This window comes from Monodelphis domestica, chromosome 1 (genome assembly GCF_027887165.1).
Source record: "Monodelphis domestica isolate mMonDom1 chromosome 1, mMonDom1.pri, whole genome shotgun sequence".
NCBI classification, from domain to species: Eukaryota; Metazoa; Chordata; class Mammalia; order Didelphimorphia; family Didelphidae; genus Monodelphis; species Monodelphis domestica.
Window position 1 is genome coordinate 56,316,075 of NC_077227.1, and position 24,598 is coordinate 56,340,672.

A 24,598-nucleotide genomic window follows, 5' to 3' on the forward strand; every position below is an offset into this window, starting at 1 on the left:
TATATAAGAAGGGAAACAGGGCAGTCTCTGGGAGCCAGGAGGCCTCTAAGAAGGAATTAATGAGAGTCCGAGTAAAAGGGAGCCCAATCACTTAGCAAGAAACATGTAGAAGGAGGGAGGAAACCAAGAGATGCTATGCAGAGGAAAGCAGCAACATCTGGCAGAGGATGGGATAATAAAGCACTGAAAATCTAAGCCTGGTCCAAAATGCATTGATTTGGACCAGTCTTAGGCAATAAAGAAGAGATGGGGAACAAAGAGAAAGGGAGGCACTTAGGGTAGTTCTTCCATATTTGGTTGGATCGTATAAGCACAAGGAACAAGTCTATTTTTGGTCTGATGAATTAATTCTTTATTATAGATTGAGACCAAACTTTCTACTCATAAAGAATCTTTTTTTAACATGTTGAGCAAATTCACCTGTTAAATGTCAACTCTCAACCTTTCCCCACCCCTGCCATCTGATGCCCCTACGTTTGATATTTACATCTCAGGGTCCATTTGTAAACAGTGAAGGTTGCCAGTCTTCTTCAATGCAAGTAGGAGGAAGAGACCCTCTAACGGGCCTCTATTCCCAGCTACCTGACCAGTCAGAGTCTCCCCATATCCCGCCCCAGCCGACTGTCGAGGACCTGGAGCTGCCTGAGGAAACCTGAGTTGGGGCAAATGTCTCGGTGGGTCTGCACAGTCTGAATGGCCTCTACCAGGGTCATATTTTCACAGATCATGAGGTATGCCAGGACAAGTGTGGCAGACCGGCTGACCCCCATGGCACAGTGCACGAATACACGGCCTGCAGGGAGAAACAAAAGATGTCATCACAATCACGACCACAACCGCAGGACCACTAAGAAAGCTGAATGCTCCATGGCTCTGACCCTGCCCAGGTCCTCTGAAGATTAAAACCAGAGATGTTCACTAAGGTGGGTAACTGGAGCTTTGCTCCTGGGCACTTAAATGTAAAGCTAAGTCTGAATATCAGTCAGGAACTGCATGGAGAGTCTTCTTCCTGTCCAGACTCCAGAGGAGAAATCATAGAGAGCATCTAAGGAAAGACACCATCCCTCTTCTTCTAAGACCTTGAAGGAACTGGGGAAAGTAAGCTCCAAGCTCTTCTGCTTGAGAAGGCTTAGACCCTCAGAGGACTGGTCAGTGCCCGCTAGCTGGGGAGCTTCTCCTGGTTCAACCCCGGTCATCTCCAAGGCCCTGATGTCCAGGGAGAATCAGAAATCGATTTAGACTGCACCACTGTGAATAGTCCCAGTGATACAAGGATCTTCAAAGGTTGAGCAACAGGAAACTAAGAAGAGGGTTCTTTCTACACTAAATCATAGGGAAATCTGCCCCAATCTTGAGTTCATGGGTGTTGGACAAGCCTCATTCTCTCAGGACATGAATGGGCAAACTGGGACTTAGAGTTAACCCTAGAGTAGAGGGAACTTTGAGAGAATCAGTTGAGGTGAAAGGTAGAGGTTTTGGAGAAAGGAGAGGAAGATCCTCCCACAGACAACTGCATGCTGACCCAGAGAGTTTCCTCCTCTGCACAATGGGTGAGTTGCATTAAATGACCTCTAGGTTCCCTTTTTAGTTCCAAATCTAGGGTCTGTCTGGTGGAGGCCAAAGAATCAGCAGCATATCACAGTCTATGGCAAATTGTCCTGACCCCAGTATTTAACCTATATATAGAGCTAGAGGGCACCCCAGAAGTCATCTAGGGCAATGCCCTCAGCTTACAGATGAGGAGATTTGAGACCCTGAGGGGTTGTGAGTCATCACAAATAGTAGGTGGCCTTCAAAAATAGACAATATGGAATTATTTTTTGCATAATAATACATGTATAACCCAGAATGAATCTCCTGTCAGCACCAGGAGGGGGAAGAAAAGGGAGGAAGGGAGGGAGATAAGTTCAACTATAACTTAGGAAAACTTGTGTGGAAATTTGCTATTACGTGTAGTTGGTACAAATTAAATTAAATTTTAAAATATAAAAATAGTAAGTGGCAGAAGAGAAATTGGAATGTATGTCCTCTGATGCCAAAGACAGTGATTGTTCTACGGCTCCATGTTGTTTCCCAGGGAATTGGCCTTGACAACAGGTATTAAAACAACAACAACAACAACCCCAAACCTGAAATTCAAATATAGATAATCAGTCCATAGCACATCCCATTCGAAAAATGGGCTGCTCCACTCTCTTTTCATCTCTGGGTAGCCCTTTTCCCTTCTACTTACCACCCTTGATGTCTATCGTAACTTGATGGTTTCCTGTACATAGATGATTGTAGAGATACCCAAGGTATGTATCTCCCAACCATAGCCTTGAGTTGAGCAAGACCCTGCTGAGACCAAGAAATCCTAGACTCCTCTATATAGAACTGGCCACCCATGACAATCCCCCGCCCATCATCTGGTACCTATTGTTCATGAAGCTTTCTTCCATAGACTTCTCAGGAGCCCCATTTACTGTCTAGGTATAAGGGTCAGACTTATACCTAGTCTAAGTCATAACTTATACTTTTTAGCCTCACTCCAGCTTTCCCTCAGTGACCCTAGTAAAGATTCTAGATAATGCTTTTTTTAAAAAAGGCAAAAAACCCGAAACCTTTCTTTCTGTCTCAGCAACAACTCTAAGACAGAAGGGCAAAGGGCTAGGCAAAACAGGGTTAAATGGCTTGCTTAGTGTCTGAGGCCATATTTGAACCCAGAACTTCCCATCCCAGCTATATTCTAACACAGGTAAAATGTAGAACAAGCGCTGATTTGCTTTGGGAATGGGAGTTTACTTTTTAAGAGTGGCACCGTAGGAAAAGTTCTGGCTTTGGAACCCAGAAAACCTGGGTTCCAATCCCATCTCTGATTCTACCTGTTGACCTTCAGTAAATCAAGTCCTCAGTTTCCTCAACTTTAAAATGAGGAAGTTTGGACTAGTTGGCCTCTAAGGATTTTGCCAGCTCTGAATATATGATCCTATTTATGTGACCTGAGGAAAATGACTTTGGGTCTCAGTTTCCCCAAATGAAAAATGAGGGGGCTAGAGGGAGCATGATGGGATGCAAAGAACAGTGATTAGGAATCAAAGGACCTAAGATCACACTGTCTCCTGGTGTGATGCTGCACAAGTCATTGAAGTCCTCTGGGCTTTGGTTTCTTCAACTGGACACTGAAGGGATTTGACCAGATGACCCTGAGGCCCCTTTCAGCTCTGAGTCTTTAATCCTCCCTCTAAACCTTCCCAAATGGGGAATAATAGAGCATCGCTTCTGTTCTGGGATGGAGTGGAGAAGGGAGGAGAAGGTGGCGTGATCTCCTGAGAGTTTTGCCCACTTGTCCAACCATCTTAGAATGAGCCCAACTGACTGTTCTGGAAGGGTCTAACTCCAGGGCTTGAGAGTTGGTTGCCCTGGTTGGCTTCTGGGTTTCCTCCCTCCATATCTTCTGCCTCTTCTCCAATATATCTCCACTAACAGAAAAGGAAAAGGAGGAAGAGGAGTAGAGGAGGAGGAGGAGGAGGAGGAGGAAGCTCACCTTGATTGCTGAGAGCTGTTCTGATGTATCTTGCTGCAGGCAGAAAGTAAATGCTAAGGTCAAAGAAGGGATTGTCATCAGCCTCAATCCCGTAATAATCCACGGGCATCCCTCGGTAGAATTTGGTGCCCGTGTCAACGTGGAACCTGCCAGCAGCCACATTCACAATGTGGGTGACACCCAGCTGGCACAGTTTACTCTTATCCCGGGCTGCGTATCTGGAAGAGGAACAAGGAAGGAACGTCATGGAGCGCTCCTGCTGTTGTCGATGCCTAGCATGGGGAGGGAAGGAGGCCAATGACGCCAATGAAAGAAGCGCCATGTCATCTTCAGAGCTGGGGAGGGGAAGAGGACAGGGTACTGGGTTTGTGCACGGGAGACCTGGCTTCTCAGCCTGGCTCTGAATAGCTGCTGGCTGTGTGATCATGGCCAAAGAAGAGAAGGAAAGGAGCGTTCATGAAGTGCCTTCTAGAGTAGGCGTGGTGCTAAGTAAGGACTTTACAAAATAGTCTCTCATTGAATCCTCTCAACAATCCTCCCAATGACCTTGGGAGGGGGGTGTCAGCGTTATCCCCATTCTACAATTGAGGAAATTAAGGCAGACAGAAGTTAAGGGATTTGCCCAAGGCCACACAGCTAGTAAGTTATCTTGAGACTGGATTTGAATTCAGGGCTAGTGGTCCATTTCCTGTGCCACCTGGCTACTTCTAGGTAGACCAGTTAACTTAGTTTGCCCATCTATAAAATGGGATATTAGATCTGTGGTTTAATTGGTAGAAAATAAGGAACTCCTAGCTACCCAAATTAGCACCTTCTCTTTGTCTTAGAGGGTCCCTTGGGGTGTGCCCAGGTGAAGTGACTTACTCAAGGTCCCCTACCTGGTCAATAATATGTCAGAGGCAGGATTTGAATTCAAATCTCCCTGGCTCCAAGGCCAGCTCTCTATCCACTCTACCAAGGTTTGGTAGAATAGTAGAAAGCAAATTGGGCATAGGAATGGGGTCATTTTTGTTTCTGTATCTCCAGCATCCAATTTAAGTCATCTGTCTAGCCCTCGTGCCCAGACATCAATGGGGGTCTTGGGGTTCAGACAAACCCTTCCATCCCCTGGGCAGGAGACTGTCAGGATGGAGCAGTCCAGAGAATTTGCCCAAATGGATCTTTCAGAGCCTGGAGCCCTGGCCAAGGACAGAGATGTGCCGAGGCTTCGGCTGGTTTCTAGGAGAGCCATCCGTCCGTTGGTCCATCCATCCGTCTGCCCCGCTTTACCCCGCTGGGTGTTTCCCCTCCTCTCCTCCCCTACCCAGGAGGGAGGACTACAGAGCCGAGTCCTCCCTGAGAAAGTCCATCCCTACATGCTTCCTCAGGTGTGACTCTCCCTCCCATCCAAGTTCATTGGGGGAAGGCGGGCTTACGCGTCTCCCAGGTAGAGGTTGGGCCAGACCTCATTGATGTGGCTCATTGAGGTGGCCCTTCGAATCCACAGCAGACGCTGTAGGTAGGCCAGAGTGGGTGTCTGGTAGGGGGCGAGGTTCTGGGTGCTAACTCGGGTTGCCCCATGGATCTTGGGCCTCCGCAGGTCCTGTCTCTGCAGTGAATCCATCCTGGAAAACAGGGGAGGGCATCCCATTGCTGTCCTTGTGCGGGCCCTGGGGGAGGGAGGGGGGAAGTGAGAGGGAAGGGGGGAGGAGGAATGAGTCCCGGTCCAGGAAGAGCTGTCTCGCCCATCACTCAGGGGAAAGATAGGTGCTTTTTGTTTTGTTTTCACGAGAGGCAGACCCGGCTCTCTGAGCAGTAAAGGAATGGGTGCTGGGAGACTTGTGGGGAGGAAGGTGGGAGATGCTCTGGGGCCTGGGGAAGAAGAGGGGCAGGAAGGCCAAGCAAGATCGCAGCATCTGGGGAGACAAGGAGGGGGATCCCACCCCGCTTCAGGGACTCCTCTGCCTCCTCATCCCCTATCCTCTCGGGCAGCCCCACAAGGATCCGGGGGACCCAACAGGATGGGGGAAATCGTTCTGCCTCCAGAAGGGGGAGATCATCCAAGAGCTCCTCCAGGAGGGAGCCGGAGGGGATGGTGGAGGTCATCGAGAGGGACCCCATCATTTTACAGAGGAGGACTCTCAGGGCTGGAGCCAACATGCTCAGTGCTACACGGGGTCTGGAATATAGTTCAGCTCTACTCCTGAATAGCTGTGGCTATTATCCCTCTGGCCCGTTACTGAACATCTCTGGGCCACAAAATGAATGGGGGGTGGGAAGACCTAAGGGAGTTGGGCAAGGTTTAAAAATTCCCTTCCATCCGTGACATTCATCAATTCCACACCATCTTCCTTTCCCTCATCTCTGCCTCGCCCAGGATATGGGAAGAGGTCATTCTGCTAAGACGAGGACCGAGGGAGGGCTGTGGGTCTCCCCCATCTACCTCCCCAGCTTTCTTGCTGGGGTGCCCCTTGCAGGGTTTATGTCATCCTTGGCCCCTCGGAGATCTCTCTGGGTTTCATGGGAAGGTGGATCTCCATTCTTTCTTCTCCTAGACTGGTCCCTTGCTACCTGCCAGACTTCCCAACTGATGGTATCACTACTGTGTCCCATTGGCCACCAGAACTTAGGCACATATTTGTCTGGCACCTAGACAGGTCAAGCCAACCCTCTCTGGCCATGATGGTTCCAGAGTCCTCCTAGTGTATAGAAGAGAACGATTTCAAGGGACAAGATCATTTTTGTCTTTGGATTTCCCAGGGGCCGGGCACATAGTAGGTGCTTTATTTTTGCTGAATTAAATTGAAACGGTAATTTCCCCTCTAACATACTCCCCAACAAAACCCCAAAGGGACCAGACATTTGGAAGTAAGAAGGGGCTTCAGTCCCCCCTGCCCTAAACCCACTTCCTTCTCCCCACGTGTCCTGAAGGTCTGAGTGGAATGGACTAGCCCTAAGGTTGAGTTGTTTTCTCCTCATTTCAGTGGTTGAACATGACCCATGGGTCCCTGGGGACTAGGGTTAAACATGTCACCCTTTCTTCTTGAAAATTCTGTGATTCTATGATTTATGATTATTATTATTATGGAATACATACTGACCTCAGTTGATTGCTTGTTAACTGAACTTCAAAGTACTTAAAAAAAATCTACCATTCAAGGTAAGTGGACTTTCATCCCTTTGAAACTTTTATGCCAAATATTCATTCGGGCTTTTTGTGCCTGACTTGTAGGAGAGCCTTCTGAGCTCATATTGGTCGGCCCTGCCAGAGTCAGACACATTATACCAACATAGTGATGTCATTCTGGTCCTCTTTGAGTAGGGAGGACAATAACCAACCAATGGGCCACAGCCTTGTTGGGATGCTGAGTGAGGCTGTGGCCTCTTGGGTAATAGGAGCAGGAGGTAGGGCTGTTCTTTGTAGGGGCGTCTATAACAGACATTGCCCAAGCGACTTGCAATTTTTAACAAGAATTAATTTTGCACGGGCCGGCCCGGAAGAATTCACTAAAGCTGAAAAGCTTGCTCTCTATAATACGTAGCACATCTATCATTGCCCAAGTGTGTGAAGGGGGATCCCTGGCCCTGGGGGTCGGGGTGGGTGAGGAGATCCAAGTTCTTCTCATAATTTTCCCAGGGAAGGCGGGGACCTTCTTGAGACCCTCACACGGGGTCGAAGCCGCTGAATCCTAGGAATTTAAGTGACTTCTCCCCGGAGCCGGGAGAGAATAATGTCCCACGCGATGCCCTAGGTTTGCACGGGTTGAATGGGACCCCTGGACTCTTCAGGTCCCTCTCCCAGTCTCGGGGGTCTCTTGCTGACGCTGCCCCTGGGATTTCTGGTGAAAAGGAACATAGACCCGTCCGCCCTCCATCCCCATCGAGACCCTCACCTCTCATAGGCGTGAACCTTCCCATCTGACCGAGGAAAGGTTAGCCACAGCCTTAATTTTTCTCCTCTCCTCCTTTGCATTCTGAGCTGTGTCCAGAAACATCATTTTGGGGTGACAGAGCGTGTTTCCAGGGCCTTGGTGGGCATGGAAATGGAGACACTGGCTGTGTCTTGTCCAGGAAGGTGGGTTAGGTGGAGAGCCAGCTGTATGAGGAAATGCCTGGGAAGTTGGAGCTTATAAAATGGTGGGGTCCTAGATCAGGGCCTGGTATCCCTCTGGCTTCCACCTCCCATGCTGAGGACCGCGGCTAGGCCGGGTCAGAGGGAGGCGGCGCCTTCTTGGTCAGGCCAGCCGGCCGTGGGGGACGCTGGGCCAGGGACGAGGCGGGAGAGAACCCCCTTCCGCTGTCACAGCTCGAAATTGGGCCGCCGGGGAGAAGGGGACTCCCAGAACTTCAGTGGCCTGCCCAAACTCCCACAGCCAGTTGGGGGCAGAAATGGTTGTTGACCTAGAATGCTGAACTCCCAGAAAGCCTGGCTGTGGGGCTACAGATGTCCCAGGCTGTGACTGGCTCTGGCCTCCAGCCCTTGTCCACTACTGGGGGGTCTTACCTCCTCTACCTAGAACATGGTGCAGGGCGTGAGTCTATAGAACCATATAATCCCACCTACCTAGAACATGGTCTAGGGCTCGAGTCTGGAGGCTCTGGGGGCCAGGGCAGTGCTGGACTCAACAGTAGGGATCGGAACAGGGGGATGAGGTTCCTTCTGAGAACACAGATGCTGTGAAGCGGCTAGGATTCCAGCCCTTCCACCTGGAAGCCTCCGGGGGGAGGGGGAGAGCCCAAGGGAGGCCCCGCGCTGGCCCTGCCCCGAGAGGAGCCCAGCGTGGCCCCGGGCATCATGAAGGCTCTGACAGCCTCCTCCACCGGCCCAGCACAGACCCCAGTGAAGCAGCCCCGATGATGTCATTTAAAGGGGCCCTGAGAGGGGGTGTCGGCCCGAGGGGGGGGGGCACAGCGAGTACCAGCGACAAACCCTCGGCCTCTGGGGGGTGGGGGTGGGGGTGGGGGTGGGGGTGGGGGTGGAGGGCCTGGCCCTGCCGGTTGGCCCTTTCACCCTTCATTCTGACTGAGTCAAGGTTACAGGGCAGGAAGCTTTTGTCCCCTAAAGGCTGGCAGTCTCTGCCTTCTCGGGGCAGCCCTGATGGAGAGACCTGGTCCCACCCAGCTCCTCCTATGCCATCTTTTCTCTGGCCTCTCAGGATCAAATGTAGGGGAAGTCTGCCCTCCGTTGGCCATTCTCCGGCCCTGCAGCCCCACTGCGAGGAAGGTGGAGCAGAAGCCCCAAGCTCAGCCTGGAGAAGGCCTTTTAGCAATTGTACCCACCACTAACTTAGCACCTTCCCTGGCAGGATGGATAGTTATCATTATTATTATTTTAATAAAAGCCCTTACTTTTTGTCTTAGAATTAATACTATATTAATATAGCACCATATTATGTAAGTTATACATTATATAAAATTCTGTTTAATATTTAATGCACACAATATAGTAAATATAATTACATTTCTTTGTTTTAATTTGTATTTTAATGTGTTATATTTTATACTAATACTTAGAATTAATGCTATATTCATACACTATTGTATTGCTATATTATAGAAATATTATATACAATTATATATAATATATTAAATATGATTATATTTCTTTAACTTGTATTTTAATATATTATATATTCATACTTGGAATTAATACTATAGTCATACACAATTGTATTGCTATATTATAGAAATAATATTATATTCAATTATATATGATATATTAAATATAATTCTATTTCTTTAACTTGTATTTTAATATATTATATATTCATACTTGGAATTAATACTATAGTCATACACAATTGTATTGCTCTAGTATAGAAATAATGTTATATTCAATTATATATGATATATTAAATATAATTCTATTTCTTTAACTTGTATTTTAATATATGATATATTCATACTTGGAATTAATACTATAGTCATACACAATTGTATTGCTATAGTATAGAAATAATATATAATTATATATAATGTATTAAATATAATTATATTTCTGTTTTAATTTATATTTTAATATATTGTATTATGTATAATTGTATATATAATGGTATACATATTTATAATTGTGTGTATATATATATGTATAATTGTGTGTGTAATATATACACAATTATATTACTATATTATAGAAATAATATATTATATACAATTATATCTAATATATTATATTTTTTATCTTGATATATTATAAATTAATACTTAAAATTAATAGTATATTAATATACAATTGTATTACTATATTATAGGAATAATATATTATATACAATTATATGTAAAATATATAATATACACAATATATCATATAATTATTTCTTTATTTTAATATATTATATATTAATATTTAGAATTAATACTATATCAATACACAATTGTATTAAGATATTCTAGAAATAGTATATTATATAAAATTATATGTATAATATCTAAGCAATATATTAGATATAATTATAGTTATTTTAATTTATATTCTAATATATTGTTTTATGCCTACTATATTAAATTTGTATTTTAATATATTTACTATATTACACATAATATATATTAAATTTATATCTAATATGTTTAATATATTGTATATTAATATTATATTTTAATGCATTTAATATATTATCTATTAATACTTAGAATTAATACTATATTAACACAGAAGGGTGGTAAGAGCTAGGTTATTAGGGTTAAGTGACTTACCCAGGGTCACCCAGCTAGGGAATGTCTGAAGCCACATTTGAACTCAGGTCCTCCCCTCTCTAGGCCTGCCTCTCTGTCTACTGAGCTACCTGGCTGCCCCCTGTGAACTTATTTTTTTTTTAATAGTTTGACAAATATTTCAATATAATTGTTGTCTTTTGTAATCCTACACATTTTATTTTATGCATTTTAAAATATGATTCTGAAGAGTCCATAGGCTTTGTCACACACACACACACACACACACACACACACACACACACACACACACACACACACACACAGAGGATTTTAACTTTCTCAGTGGAAGTAAATGCTGCCTTCCATCCAGGCTTTGCTGGCTGGTCCCAGCTGGAAGACCCTCTCTTTTCTGCCTCCTCAATCCCATTATTTCTTTGATTTGAGAAACCGTGTGCTTCTCTCCCTTCCTCTCTGGGCCCCCAAAAGACTGAGAACAGAGGAGCGAGTCAGGAGAAGACTTCAGGCAGTCCCCGCAGACTCAGGAGTGGTCACTCTCCCTGGGTCGCTCAGCTCGCCGGTATTCGGACCCCAATCCGAGTCTCACACTTATAAAATGGTAGATTTAGGCGGGGAAGGGGCCGTCCCTTGATTCTGAGTGGCCGAAGGGAAAAGGAACTGGGTCGGTGATTTCTTTGGCAAAATTCTCTACCTCAGAGTCTTCGGGGTCATCTTGAGCGCTGGGAGTTTCAGTGACTTGCCCAGGATCAGACGGCCAACATGACTTCAGGACTCGCTCTCCAGCCAATGTGCTTATTTCACGGATGAATAAACCGAGGCCCAGAGAATTGAAACGATGTAAAGGAAGAAAGTGGCAGAGTTGGGATTTGAACTCACAATCTCTTACTATAGATTTCTTCTCTATGGAGATGCTTAACTGTTTTGTGTGCGTGCGCACACTTGACCCCTTTGCCAGGCTCAGATGAAGCCTGGGGACTCTTCAGAATAATATTTGTAAAAGACCAGCGATTCTAGAGATCTTTGCTTTCCCCTACTCCAGGCTGCCTCCCTAACCATTATACTACACGATCAGGTTACTTATCAGGGAGAATGAATCACTCTTTTACCAACCTCTGATAAATACACAACTCAGGGTGGTCTTGTCTGGGCTGCGATGAGGAGGGCCACACTGCCAAGGGGTTCTCTCCGCAATCCTGCCTTTGACTGTCCCTTTTCTTTGTCTCTCTCTGACTCTGGGTGGCTCAGATGGCTCTCACTCTTCCCACACCTCCCAGTGGCCATGACCCATGTGTGCCTCTGCCACCCCCAAGCAGGGGCCCCAAAGGGGCTTCCAATCGTTCCTAGAACGGGCTGAGGAGGGGGCGGCACTCACCTGTGGAGAGGGCCTAGCCTGGGTCCAGTCACTGGCTATTGTCTCCGATAGGCAGGTTCCCAGCTGCCTGTCTCTGCTCTGTGGAGGCTGCTTCTATTTTGAATTTGTGTTTAATTATAAACCATGATCTGCTTCCCCCCTGCCGCCCTCCTCTTCTTCCTCTCCACCCTACCCGGGGCCATCGGTCCCCTTCGTTCCCAGGAGGGGAAGGTGCCGAGAGGATGAGCCCAGTCTGACGGTCCTGGCACCCGACACCTGCCTCCTCCCCCTCTGACCCAACATCAGCACTCCACACGCTACGGATACAGCTGGTCCAGTCATAGCCTAGGCTATATATACGGTATGTGTCAATGACTGTTGGGAAGTGGGAGGAAGAGCCAGGGAGAGCTGGAAGCAACTCATCCCTGGCCGAGAGGATTTAAAATGTGTGGGGACTCTTTCAAGCCTTTATTATTATGTGATAAAGAGTAACAGGCAAAATGGAAGAAGGCTCCTGATGATGGTCTTGTCCCACCTGGGATGGGAGGCATGATAGAGAAAGGAAGCAAACTGGGCTTGCCAATAGGCCATCTGTTTGTTTATTTTTTTTAATAGAATCAATAAAAAGTATTAGTTACAAGACAAAAGAAGGGAAGGTCTAGGCAACTGGGGTTAAGCGACTTGCTCAGCATTATATAGCCAGGAAGAATCCGAAGCCAGATTTAAACCTCAGACCTCTCGGCTCTAGTCTTGGCTCTGTATCTACTAAGCCATCTAGCTGCCCATGGCCACCTGTTCTTGACCCCCTGGATACCTAGCCCATTCCTGGACTCTTACAAGTCCTCTCTTTTCCGCCATCCCCACTACCCTTGGCTATTCCAAAAAGAAGGGTGAGGAGGGAACAAAGCTATGACAGGAAGAGAAAGAGAGAAGCTCAAATGCTCTTCAAATGAAATATTTTTTAAGTACTTAGCACAGGACCTAGTTCATAGTAGGGGCTACATAAATGCGTGTTCTCTGCCCATCCCTCTTCACAGACTTGAGTTTACCCCCAGGATGCCAGACCACAAGGCAGAGTAACAAGGAACCTGTGAGGATTTTGCCCAGAAATGAAGCCTATACTTCACAGAAACTAGATGTCTTTTCTGTAAGAATCTACTTAAAAGCCCATAATTCATTCCAGGTAGAGGAGAGGCACTAGTTGGAGTCCAGAGTTGAGAAAAGTGACTATTGGGAAGGATATACAGAGGAATGACCACTGCAGATTTCCTAGACCCCGAACAGAAATCAATTTGTGACCTGAATTTGCTCAGAGCTCTTCACATCTTCTGTCCTTTAGGATCTTGGGAAAATCCCCAGAGAACCTTGACAAAGTTCTCCTATCCTGCCGCTGCTTCATGGTGTCCCTCTGCCACCTTGATCTCTGATAATGTCAGTCTTCATAGGCACACAGATGCACAGTCTTGATGTGACAGATACTGATTTAAGAGAGGACAAATTTGTGGCTTCCACATCTGCACCTTTCTGATCCTTGCTTAAGGGAGGATAACCCATTGGCAGAGCCTTTGAACTTAGTGAAATGTCAATTAAGCTTCAGTTATTTTAAAAAAAGACCATTTTATTTTCAGTGCAGAGTGGTAGGTGCCATTAGACTCTCCCCATCCCCATTATGTTGTTCCTGGCTAAGTTGGAGGTCCAAGTTACGCAGCTGAGAGAGGAACCCCAGATTGGGGCAGATATTTCGATGGACATTTACTGTCTTCAAGGCTTCCACCAAGGTCAGATGCTTCCGGAGCATCAGGAAGGCAAGTACCAGGGTAGCAGAGCGACTAAGCCCCATGGCACAGTGGACAAGCACCTTCCCTGGGAAGAATCATAGAATCAGGGATTTAGATGTGGAAGGGACCCTAAGGGCTATTGAGTCCAAGTCTCATTTCACAGATGAGAAAATGAGGCCAAGAGAGACTAAGTAACTTGTCTATAGTCTCACAGCTAGTATGTATCTAAGGCTGGATTTGAACTTGGGTCTTCCTGATGCCAAATCCAATACATTATGCCATGGAGCTGGAGAAACAAGAACAGTCCCAAGTGGGTATAAAGGAAAGGGCAATGAAAGAAGAGTCTCCTATCCATTTTACAGGCTGGGGACTTACAACCCAATGCAACAGAAAATCAGGGGGCAGCTATAGGTATTAAATCACGCCAAACCCCTAGACCTAGGGCACTGGACTTCCAGACTCACTTCTGCTCATTTTCATACAGTCCTGAGAATAGGGTAGGATGCAGCGCTTCAAAGGTCTTGGGCAAAGGAGAGAGTCCCTGCCACCTGCCTCCCTCTTACCTTCTGGGGTGTCTAAGGCTCCCTGGATGAAGTTTGCTGCCTCATGGAAAAAGACACTGAGGTCAAAGGCACAGTCATCAAAAGCCTCTATCCCAAGGTAGGTCATGGGTACCTGACGATAATAACCTGGTCCTGTGGATATGCCCAATTCACCATGGGCAGCATTGAGGATGTGAGTGATTCTTAGGTTCTGTAGCAGGCTGAGATTCCTGGCAGCCCATCTGTAGTGGGGAAGAAACCCAAGAGATAGGAAATTGCTAGGAGGTCAGATGGCCAGGGGCATCTGATAACTGGGAGCCTCAGTTTACTGGGGGACTCAGCCTCAACCTCAATAATCCCCAACCCTAACTCTTGTTCTAACCCACACACTAAACTGAAAAGACCTCCTAATCTTAACCAAAACCCAAACATACTTCCCCAACCCCAATCTCAATTCTACCCCAGAATCTAATTCTAGTCTCCACTCCTATAATCCATCTCTTGTTCTGCAGCACCATGACTCCTTCTCTGGGGATCAGAATGGGTAGAAACATCCAGCTAGTTTCATATTCCCTCCTTGATGGCCTCTCCAGAAGAAGCCCCAGATTCCTCTGAGATTCAAACCCCAAGTTGGGTCCTAGGATGTGTGATTTGGGGCAGGATAGGAAATCAGGCAGGGCAGGCAGGCAAGATTGAAGGAGAATGGGCAGAGAGATCTTACGAATCTCCCACGTAGATGTTGGGCCAGACTTCATCCATATGGTTCCTAGACCCACTTTGAGTCCAGAGGAGTCGCTGCAGGTCATCCAACTCTGGTGTCTTATCTCTGATCTTGTGAAGCACCATCCCATCTAATTGACCCCCACTGGGGAGCATTCTTCTCAGGGTGGAGTCCAAAGGAACCCTGAAATCAGAGAACAACAAAAGATGGCAGGTGGTAGAAGGAAATAAGTGCAGAAGAAATAGAGATGGAAAGAAAAAATTATTGGGGTTCCTACTTTCTCTAGGGAAATACTAGCCTATTTATATGAGGGTGTGGGTGGTGCCATGGGGAGGAATACTGGGAGAAAGCCTGGTTATACCTTGGTTTTCTTAAGATCTCACCTACAGGTCGTTGGACATTAACCTCTGACTCATTCCTCGACAAGGGACCCAAAGATTTAGCTTCCTGGGAAGCAATCCCTTCATATCTCGAGTCTTAAATAGGAACAATGGGAAAATAAACAACTTCCTTTCACAGAAGAGGTAGAACATTGTGGATGTTGAATGTTGCTTTATGCTGTCAATCACAGTTGATATATTGATTTGTTTTGCTGAACTCTGTGTTGTAATTGTTGTTACAAGGGTTGAAAAAAAGGTTAGGGGCCTGTTCAGAAATAAACATGATATAAAAGCAAAAGTCTATTTGCAGGTCCTCTACCTCTGGTAGCCTTTTTTGGGTGGGGGAATAAAAGATAATGTTGTGCAATAACCACTTGTCTTTTAGTTGAGTCATCTTGGCCCTTCTTACCAAAGTCTATCAGGATTAAGTCATAGCCCAAGGGAGAGTCCTAGTGCTGGCCTGTTTGAATTCTCCAGGGAACAATTTCAGGTTCTTAGCCTCTACTTCCTGAAGTTCTTGCTTATTTGATTAATTGATTGACTTTCAGCACAGTCAGGGAAAGATTGGTCGCCAGATCATTTTACGGAAGAGAGGAACCTAGCCCATAGTAAAATGGAAAGAGGATTGAACTAGGAATCAAGAAATATGGATTTTGCTTTGCCAGTGACTAGCTGTGCCTTGGGGCAAGTCATTTGACTAATTTGGGCCTTAGTTCCCTTTTCTTAAAAAGAAGGAATTGAATCTGATGACCTCTAAGGAAAGTTATTCCCAGGGATCTAATCTAAGTCTGAATGTCTTCCTCAAGAAGCAGACTTGGGACATAGAACTACAGAAGCTGAGAGTTAGAAGGGACCTCATTAGTCATCTAGTACAACCCCCAACATGAAGGTAATCTGGACTAAACTTTGACCAGATAGTCATCTGGCCTCCATCTGGCCTAGAGCAGGGGAAAGCCTACTGCTCTTAGAAACTACCCATTCCATTCTGGGACAGCTTTTATTATTTGGAAGTTCTTGACATCAGTCCTCAATTCAGAATAGCTTATCCTCCTTCACAAAGCAGACCTTCAAATATTTGAAAGCACATATCATGCTCTTCCTAAAGTCTTCTCTTCTCCAGGCCAAACATCCCCCTCTCATTTCTCTAACCAATCCTCATATGACACAGATTCATAGTTTTTTGCCATGCTTGGTTGCCACTGTTGCCCTCTCTGACACTAACTTTTCAACATTCTTCCTCAGGTTTGGCATGCAGAATTGAACATAAGTATCAGATGAGGACTGATAAGAACACAGTTACGGAAGACTATTCTCTCCTTATTTCTGGAAGCTCTTCCCCTTTTACTGCAACCCAAAATGATATTAGTTTTCTTTGCTGCTGAATCACACGGCTCTTTCCTATTGCGTGCAATGAGAAACTAATATGTTAATCTCAAGTTATTAATAGTTGTTAATATCTCCCAAAAGTTAATAAAAGCTGGTTTTTCCCCCACCCCATCCATTTCTCCCTTCAGGATCCTACCCCCATCCTTACAAAAGTTTCACAGCTTTCAGTGAATTTGTCAGGAAATTTGTCCTAAGCTGATGATCTTTGATCCTGAAAATCCCCAAAGATGGAATCTTGAGTACCCTTTTGTGTAGAAGTCTCTTCTATTAGATTGGAGGCTTCTACCAGGTAGTCAAGCCCAAAAGCTTGACATCAGCTCCTCTCAGACAATCCAGAGACCCCCCAAATCTGTCTCCAACTTCCTGATCATTTCTTTCAAATGAGAAAATGCTTGAATGTACCCATTGTAAAGCTACTCCCCAATTTCTTGATTTTAATTAGCTCAAATATGTCCATTGTAAAGCCATTGTAATATTCAACAGTCTTGTCTCCAACCCCTTCTGGGAGTTTTGATTGCATCAGGATTCTCCTATAAATAAGGGATTTTTCTGTGAATCTTTGGGCAGTTGTCTTAGGTTAATGACTTGAGACAGTGCCCTGCATTTTCTCTGAAAATCCTTGGGGAGTGGGGGTATCTGTCTTGGGTCAGTGATTTGAGACAGTGCTCCCCATTTCTCTGTCTCTCTCAATAAAGCATTATGTTTTAAGTGATGGATTTCCCTGGTCATATTCAATAATAGTGACTAAAGAAGGTGTACTTGGATATCTTTAAGGTCCCCTCAATTTCCACTTCACACACTATGGAGTTTACACATCTACTAAAACCTCTAGATATTTCCCAGAACAAGTTAGTACTAACTCTGCCTCTTCCATTTTGTGCCCAAAGGAGAGACTTGTCTCCTGATTGAAATTCTTTTTCTTTTCTTGCCCTTACCTTCTGTCTTGCAATCAATACTATTATTTTATTAGTTTTATTATTAGTAATAGTATTAGTTTCAGTGCAGAAGAGGGGTAAGGGCAATTGGGGTTAAATGACTTGCCAGGGGTCAGGCAAGTGTCTGAAGTCAAATTTGAATCCAGGACCTCCACTGAGTCACCTAGCTGCCCCTCCCCAACTGGATTTCATCTTTTTAGATTCTGAGTCATCAGCTGATTGAGTCATCACTCAGTGTGTTGGCTATTTCTCACAGTTTTGTGTTCTCAGCAAATTTGGTGAGCCTTTCCAGATGCAAATCATTGTTAAAAAATATTAAAAGTCTGAGGCCAAGTATACATCCCTGGGGAACAATAGAGGCTTCTTGTCAAGTTGACATTCAACTATAATAGCTACTCTTTGAATCCAGCCATCCAACCATTGTGAAGCAATCTATTTTATCAGCTAATCCATATTTCTTTGTCTTCTCCATAAAAATAGTAGGAGATATATTATCAAAAGCTTTGCTAAAATCTAGATAAGCTGTACCCACAGAATTCCCCTCAAGTACAAGTTTAATAATCTTGTCAAAAAAGGAAATGAGGTTAGTCTAGCCTGACCTGTTCTTGACAAAGCCACTCTGGCTTTTTATAATCATCTTTTCCCTTTCTGAGGGCTGCCAGATGACACAAGGGATAAAGCATTAGCCCTGAAATCAGGAAGACCTAAGTCCAAATCCAACTTTGGATACTTACTAGCTCAGGGAGATTCAGAGCAAGTCACTTAACTCTGTTTGCCTCAGTTTCCTCATCTCTAAAGTGAGCTGGAAAAACTCCAATATCTTTGCCAAGAAAATATTAAATGATATCATAGAAAGTTGGAAACAACTGAACAGCAAAATTCCCTTTCTAGGTATTCAATGATTATATTTTTAGGGATTCATTAAGGCCAGGGAAGTTTAAGATTCAGGTTTTAATTGCTATTAATTGGACAAAGAAGAGTTTGTTCCCTAACTCATAGGGATCTTCCATTTAGAACTAGAAAAGACCTTAGAGGTCAGCAAGTTTAACCCTTTCAGTTTATAGATGAGGAAATTAAGATGCAAAGGTTGGCTGACTTGACCAAAAACCTACAGCTAATAAATGTCTTAGCAAAATTCAAACCCAGTTTCTCCAGATTTTAATTCCAGCACTGCATTCTGCCTCTCCGGTGTCACCTATATTTGCAGTTCATAGTCCCTCCAGGAAGAACAGTCTATTTGTTTCTTATTTAAAACTCTGCCCTTTCTCCACCTCTGCAGTCACTGGGGCTCTGAACCTTAAAAAAGGAACTAGAAAAAGACAGTCTATCCCCCTTTTTATTTAGCATTAGAACCCCAGAATTCATCCCTAAGATCTGTGAAAAGGCTTGGGAAGAATGGCAATTAGGAGTAACAGAGTAACTTCTTTCTGTTTCAGTGGAAGCAGGGATATGGGCCATTTTCTGTTTCCATTATACACCGAACAAGAAGATAGGAATTTAAACGACAGCAGGAGGAACTCAGAATAGACTTAAGGATAAACTGAATGACCAAAGGGAATGTGGGACATGTCCTTCCCTAGAGATCTCAAAATAGGAGAGACCCTCCTGATCTAGGCTAGAAGTAATCTGACAATGAAAAGGAGTATAGCTATAAAGGATGACCTCAAGAAAGTCTACGATATTCTCTGGTTTAGAGAAACTTGGATATTTATTAAAGACCGGCTCATCAAACCCTGAGGTAGTTATTTCATAAGCTGTAGCTTCCTTTTTCTCCATTTCTGGGTGAGTACCTGGGATAGAAGACAATTTAACCTGAAGGCCCTGCCCACAGAGTCAGAACCTGAGTTTCCTATGAACGTGTGCCATGGTCCTGAGTGGGGGGGAAGGAGTAGAAAGGTGAGATCTGGGGATTGCTGAAAAGGAAGGGAAAGAGAGTGGGGGAAAACCTGATGTGCTTGGAGAAGTATGTGGAGATATATTTGAAGCCAGAGATCTTAGGTAGATAGAGGAAGAAGAATGGGAGGGAAGAAGGCCTCAGAAGTACTGACCTCAGTCTTGCTTCTCCAATGTGGGAAGTCTAGACATAATCCTATCTCCTTTCCAGTACAAATACACCCCCACCCCCACCCCTACATCTTCTAGCATGGGTGTCCAAGGCATTGTTGGCAGGTTAGATGGTAGACAAAATGGTGTCAAGGGTCCTGGGATTGGATAATGAGCCTTAGTTTTGATGGGTATTGGGTATGACTTGGTAGAAGGTTGGGGGCAGGGGTGGGGGTGGGGTTTACAGTTAGAATTTGATGACCATAGGGAGCTAGCAGCTGATTTCCTCAGACCCTTCCTCAACTCAACCCCTTTGCTGCCTTTAGGGAAAGGAAGAAGAGCCTGGCCCAAAGTTGGGCAATTTACAAGTTTCACTATCCACACCTGCTACCCACACACATATTTCACTCATGATTTCCCCCAACCCCAACCTACATTATCTTTTATTCTCTCTTCCTTCTTCTCTTCTCTCTTCCTCTCCCCAAATACTATTTAGCTCTTTAGGTAGGAATGGAGAACCAGTAACTTACAGAGGGGGTGGCTAGTATGGAGGTGTCCTCAGGCTTGGGGGATTAGTGAACAGGGGAGACCCCTAAACATTCCTTACTCTTCCTGTCCCCAAGAGTCTCAACTCTTCTCTTGATTTACTTGAGTTGGGAATTTTTCCACCGTCCTCCCTTCCCTAGGTTGTCAAGGAAGTGTAGGCACATTCAAATTGCCTAGTTCCCAGAGGCAGCCAGTACCAGGAGCCACCATACTAACCTCTTCTGGATGAGAGACCAATCTTGACAAAAAGACAGAAGGTGCTCCCAATTCTCCCCACCCCAAACCAACCCTAGCCTTGCTGAGACAGAAATCTCCTTTCTGGTAATTATTCTTCTGTTTGTTGTCCTATTCTCTTTTGAAGGCCAGAGTGATGGTCAGGATGTTGTCTTGGAGATGAGGCCAGAAAGTCATGGGGGGCTGCTCTCTCAGTCCTTCACTGGTGCCCCTGTCTCGTGAAGTTGCTTGTCCAGCTGGCAGAGCTGCTTGAGGAAGCCAGAGTTGGGGAAGATCCAACGGTGTCGTTTCACAGAACTCACAGCTTGCAGCAGGGTTAGCCTTTGTCTCAACATGAGGTAAGCCAAGACCAGAGTGGCTGATCGGCTGACCCCCACCACACAGTGCACTAGGACCTTAGCTGGAGGAATAAGCAAGAGGGAAATAGGGGGTGAGAAGAGTCCAGGATCTAGAGGGGAGGCATAGCTCTCTCCTTCTTACTAGAAACTCAGGCACTGCTCTAGGAACCTCCCCCTGGGGGCAATAACAGCTCACATTTCTACAGTGTTGTAACATTTGTGGAGTACTTTTCCTACAATAATCCCGTGAGGCAGGCAATACAAAGATTTTCATCATCCCCATTGTACAGATAAGGAAACTGACTCTTGTCCCAATTCTATGAAAGGTCACCCGTGTGACTGTTGGCACCTGTTGGATGATGCTCATTTTCCATAGCTCTGAAAAGGGTAGCATAACTTGGTTCACCCTACAATTACAATTGTGAATATGGGCTATGTGTAAAGGCTTCCAGAAGTACAAAGGGCAGTACAAAAGTAAGCCACCATTATCTTCAGTCCCATTGTACACAGAAGGAAATAAGCTCAAAAAATGGTGATGACTTGTCTAGAGCTGCATATCAATCTAAAAGAGTTGAGGCTATCCTACTGAGTCCTCCTCTAGAAAGAGCAGAGACTGTCCCCAACTCTTTCCAACAGTTGCCTTTTTGGCTTCTCCAGGTTCCTTCATTGACCTTCTTCCTTCCTTTCTCCCACTCTGGCTTGCTCACGGGAAAATTATTTTAGGGGGGAAAATGGAGACCTGGAGAATCTGGGGTGAAGACTGAGTCACTCTTGAGTCTTCTCATCATAGTTGGGATTTTTTAACACCTGATATTCCTTGGTTGGAAGGAGTAAACTAGTAATTCTAGGCTATCACAGGAGGGCAGGGGGCTGGGCCTCTAGGTGGGTCCTAATTGAAGAGAAAGGGGAAAATGAAGGGTCCGTTTCTGGGATGGACTGGCATAGCAGAGATGACTGAAGAGCTCCCCCATCCATTCCCAACCCATTCCGTACCCCCAGGCGTGCAGAGGGCACTGTGGATAAAATCAGCAGAGGAGGAAAAGTAGGCACTGATGTTGAAGTCAGGGAGATCGTGGGCAGGTACCCCCAGATAGCTCACAGAGCTGCCATAGAAGTCAGGTCCCCCCTGGCAGTAGAGCCCCCCGTGAGCTGCATTCAGCACATGAGTGATGCCTAGTTTCCACAGCTCAAAGCGATTGTTTGCTGTGGCCCTGGAGGAAGACAATGACAGACAGGGTGACTGGTAGATTGATCGATAAAGGCTGGTTACCTTATGGATATATAGGGATGGAAAACATCTGGAAGGAAGTTTTGGTTTGCAATGTAGAGGAGCACAAATCCCCAGGGCTTCTGGAAGAAACTAGGGAACAGGTACTGAGGAAGAAGAATCAATTCTAATCTTATCTGCAACTTACCTTTTAGCACTAGGATTCTGCTTGCCCCCCAGGTCCCTGTCAACTCAAAAACACAGAACCCCTAAAGTAGTCATCAAGACCAAATCTTTAATCAGGGTAAGAGAAAGTACTCAATATTCGACTGCCACACAGAGTCAAGTGCTTAATACCACACAGAGCCCAAGTTCTAGGACTCTGGGAACAGTGTCTCTGGGAGAATGCCCCACCAGAAATGATTCTCCAAAGAATAATAAAACATAGGGGTTCTATATGCCCTTTGGGAACCAAGGACAGGGAAGTATGATTGATTAGCTTTACAATGGCTACTAGGAAATGAGGAGTCCAGAGCTGGATTATCAGGGAGAGGCTGATGCTTTATGAAGGATGCAAAAGGAAGATTCCAGCCAGGAGCTCAGTTACCTGGGAAAGGGCTTCTAAGAAGAAAAAAGTACTTATTTATGATTTGATTATCTACTAATCCCACCTAAACTGGGATCATTAAGTACTTCAAGGTTTATTATTCAGTCAGAAACAAGGTCAATCTGGGACTTCCTCTAAGGCAAGTTTCCAAGGGACAGGGGCAGACTTAGAGTTCCCCCAAAACCCAGTTTATACCTCCCTGTCATTCTGAGCAAGAGGAGAGAGAGAATGGACCCAGATAAGTTGAGATGGAAGACTTGAGGTTCTTGGAACCTCCAAGACATTGCCCAGACCAACTCTATATCTTGTCTTTCACCCACATCCCTGTAACTCTCTCCATCTTCTGTTCCCCAAGCTTTCCTTACCATATTCTTGTCACCAGTTCTGAGTTTCTGGGGAGATTTCTGGAATCCACACAAAACTCCTAGCTTCTAAGCCCAGTATTTTTTTTTCCCCTTTAGGAATACCCAGTGCTTTCACCATCCCTCCTTATGGTTGTGCCTAAGAGCTGTGTTCCCCTTCCCCCTACAGAGTCATGCCAATTCTAATTACAAACACAGTATGTCTCCTTCCACCTCTCGCTGTCAAGACTTCTAATAGAACAGTTTTCCTCCTGTCCCAAAGCTACCACTCACGCATCTCCTATGAAGAGGTTAGGCCAGACTTCATCCACATGGCTACAGGAGACCTTTCCTGTCTGCAGGAGCTGTTGCAGGTCTGAGACACTAGGGCAGGAAGCATCCGGATTATCCGTCTCAGCTTTGATCTCTTTTGGGGGGACCTTTTCCCCAGACATCAGCAGGAGGAGACCTCAGCCTCTCTATCTTGGAGAAACTCAGGGTACACCCTGTATTGGTGTGTATGTGTGTTGGTGGGATGGGATAGAAGATATAAACAAATCCTTTCTAGAACTTGTGTCTTTCCTCACTCAGGTATCATTTTTCCTTTCCAGAGACTGGCAGGGACAGGTGGGATGGCAGTGAGTGACTCAGCAAGGCACAAGTGGCCTCCAGCGAGAAAATAGTCACTTTTCCTTCCCTGATTAACTCTCATTTTTCTCTCTCCCAAACCCCAATATCCATTAGCTTTTCTCTTTTCCCATCTGTCCCCAGAGAGCTCTAGAACTGAGAAATGGTTAACACCACTGTGGCCAGGGATGAAGCTCTAACCTAGTGTTTGCCTCTTGCAAGGGCTTAATTCTGCATCCAGATTTGGAGATCTGAGTGAGGAGAATGGTCAGAGATAGATTCAGGGGAGCAAAACATTCTGTTTCTTGTTCTAATCCAGATCAGATGGATTCTCTAGGCTCAGACTGAGAAGGCCAAGCTACTGGACAAGAGACTGTGGTGTCCTCTCTCCTTTGAAAGGACAAATGAAACCTATGAACTCACAAGTCTTGGGTCTTCTAGACACTATGGGAGGACACTCAAGACCTCATCAGGGGTGGTAAAACTCTATCCCACATTATCTCAGGGGCTTGGGTTACAGGAGCAATTTGGTGGGTGTGAACAGAACCAGAAAACTTTTCTAAATGTCCAATGAACTCCAAGCTCTACTCAAGCACTCCAGACCCCTAAATAGATAGTTTGTGGAGATTTGGGAAGACTTGAATGGTGGAAATCCTGAAAGTAGAAAGATCTTGGCAAAAGTAACAGAGAGGATCTCAAGCAGTCAGAAGGTTGAGTTTATGAATAAAATAGTCTGGCTCCTCAGTTTTTTTGGTTCATTTAAAAAAAATCTGTAAAATAAGGGATTTGGATTAAGATGGCTGCTTATAAATTCCTTCCAGCTTTAACTCTAATGATAAGCTATGGAAAAGGAGATTTTGAGGAAGAGATGGTTTAATCATAAAACAGGAAAATATTAGGACTGAGAGCTTTTTTTTTTTTGAGCCCTTACCTTTTTTAAACTTAAAATCAATTCTAAAGCAGAAGAAGAGTGGTAAGGGCTGGACAACTGGGGTTAAGAGGTTTGTCCAAGGTCACACAGCTAGGAAGTGTCTGAGGCCAAATTTAAACCCAGGCCTGGCATTTTAGACTCTAAGCCACCTTGATGCCCATTGGTCTTTTGGAGCCAGGGCATGGTAGGTCTGTCCTCAGATACCTCCAGCCCCCTTAGCCAGGAGTGACTTGGAGAAGAAGTTCTTTGATAAGAGGCTTTGGTGACTTTTGTCCTGAGCTAGCTGGGAAGAGGCTTTGGCTGAACCCTGCAGGGAATGGTTTCCCCCCCTAGAGCTGGGAAGGAAGCTCAGAGCTTGAGACTCTTTGGAGAGGTATCTAATTAGTGACAGGGTCCTAGCTGGTGCAGAGGAAGCATTCTACCCCATTCTAGGTGTCACAGGGGGATAGAATTC

The 24,598-nt window shown here is 45.2% G+C and overlaps 2 protein-coding genes and 1 long non-coding RNA gene across 12 annotated transcripts; 1 reads left to right on the top strand and 2 right to left on the bottom strand.

The window, feature by feature from the left end:
- Positions 1–328: 328 nt before the first annotated feature.
- On the bottom strand, positions 329–8,336 carry LOC100012041 (dual specificity protein phosphatase 13-like). 7 transcript variants are annotated; one of them, XM_016428496.2, is made up of 5 exons: positions 8,070–8,336; positions 7,399–7,532; positions 4,942–5,175; positions 3,527–3,744; positions 329–793 (listed from the first exon to the last, which is right to left on the bottom strand). In XM_016428496.2, exons 2-5 carry the CDS (start codon positions 7,476–7,478, stop codon positions 591–593), a joined length of 735 nt encoding a protein of 244 aa, XP_016283982.1. In that variant the 5' UTR covers positions 7,479–7,532; positions 8,070–8,336; the 3' UTR covers positions 329–590. The 7 variants fall into 7 exon arrangements, with proteins under 7 accessions (XP_016283982.1, XP_016283981.1, XP_007478503.1 ...); XM_016428495.2 differs by having other exon boundaries at positions 7,399–7,601; XM_007478441.3 differs by having other exon boundaries at positions 4,942–5,130; positions 7,399–7,601; positions 8,070–8,334.
- A 1,706-nt stretch (positions 8,337–10,042) lies between these two features.
- LOC103106764 (uncharacterized) lies at positions 10,043–16,441 on the top strand. Its single transcript, XR_008912267.1, has 4 exons — positions 10,043–11,889; positions 12,566–12,675; positions 13,157–13,966; positions 16,192–16,441. It is a non-coding gene; the product is annotated as an uncharacterized LOC103106764 (long non-coding RNA).
- Positions 12,114–24,592, bottom strand: DUSP13A (dual specificity phosphatase 13A). Of its 4 annotated transcripts, XM_056799575.1 has the most exons (5): positions 22,881–24,592; positions 21,425–21,642; positions 15,359–20,493; positions 13,870–14,752; positions 13,157–13,592 (listed from the first exon to the last, which is right to left on the bottom strand). In XM_056799575.1, the coding sequence occupies exons 1-3, from the start codon at positions 23,039–23,041 to the stop codon at positions 20,285–20,287; spliced, it is 588 nt and encodes a 195-aa protein (XP_056655553.1). In that variant the 5' UTR covers positions 23,042–24,592; the 3' UTR covers positions 13,157–13,592; positions 13,870–14,752; positions 15,359–20,284. The 4 variants fall into 4 exon arrangements, with proteins under 4 accessions (XP_007478500.1, XP_007478501.1, XP_007478502.1 ...); XM_007478438.3 differs by lacking the exons at positions 21,425–21,642; positions 22,881–24,592 and having other exon boundaries at positions 12,114–13,391; positions 13,870–14,090; positions 14,570–14,752; positions 20,076–20,284; XM_007478439.2 differs by lacking the exons at positions 21,425–21,642; positions 22,881–24,592 and having other exon boundaries at positions 12,114–13,391; positions 13,870–14,090; positions 14,570–14,752; positions 19,319–20,284.
- Between the last annotated feature and the right edge of the window lie 6 nt (positions 24,593–24,598).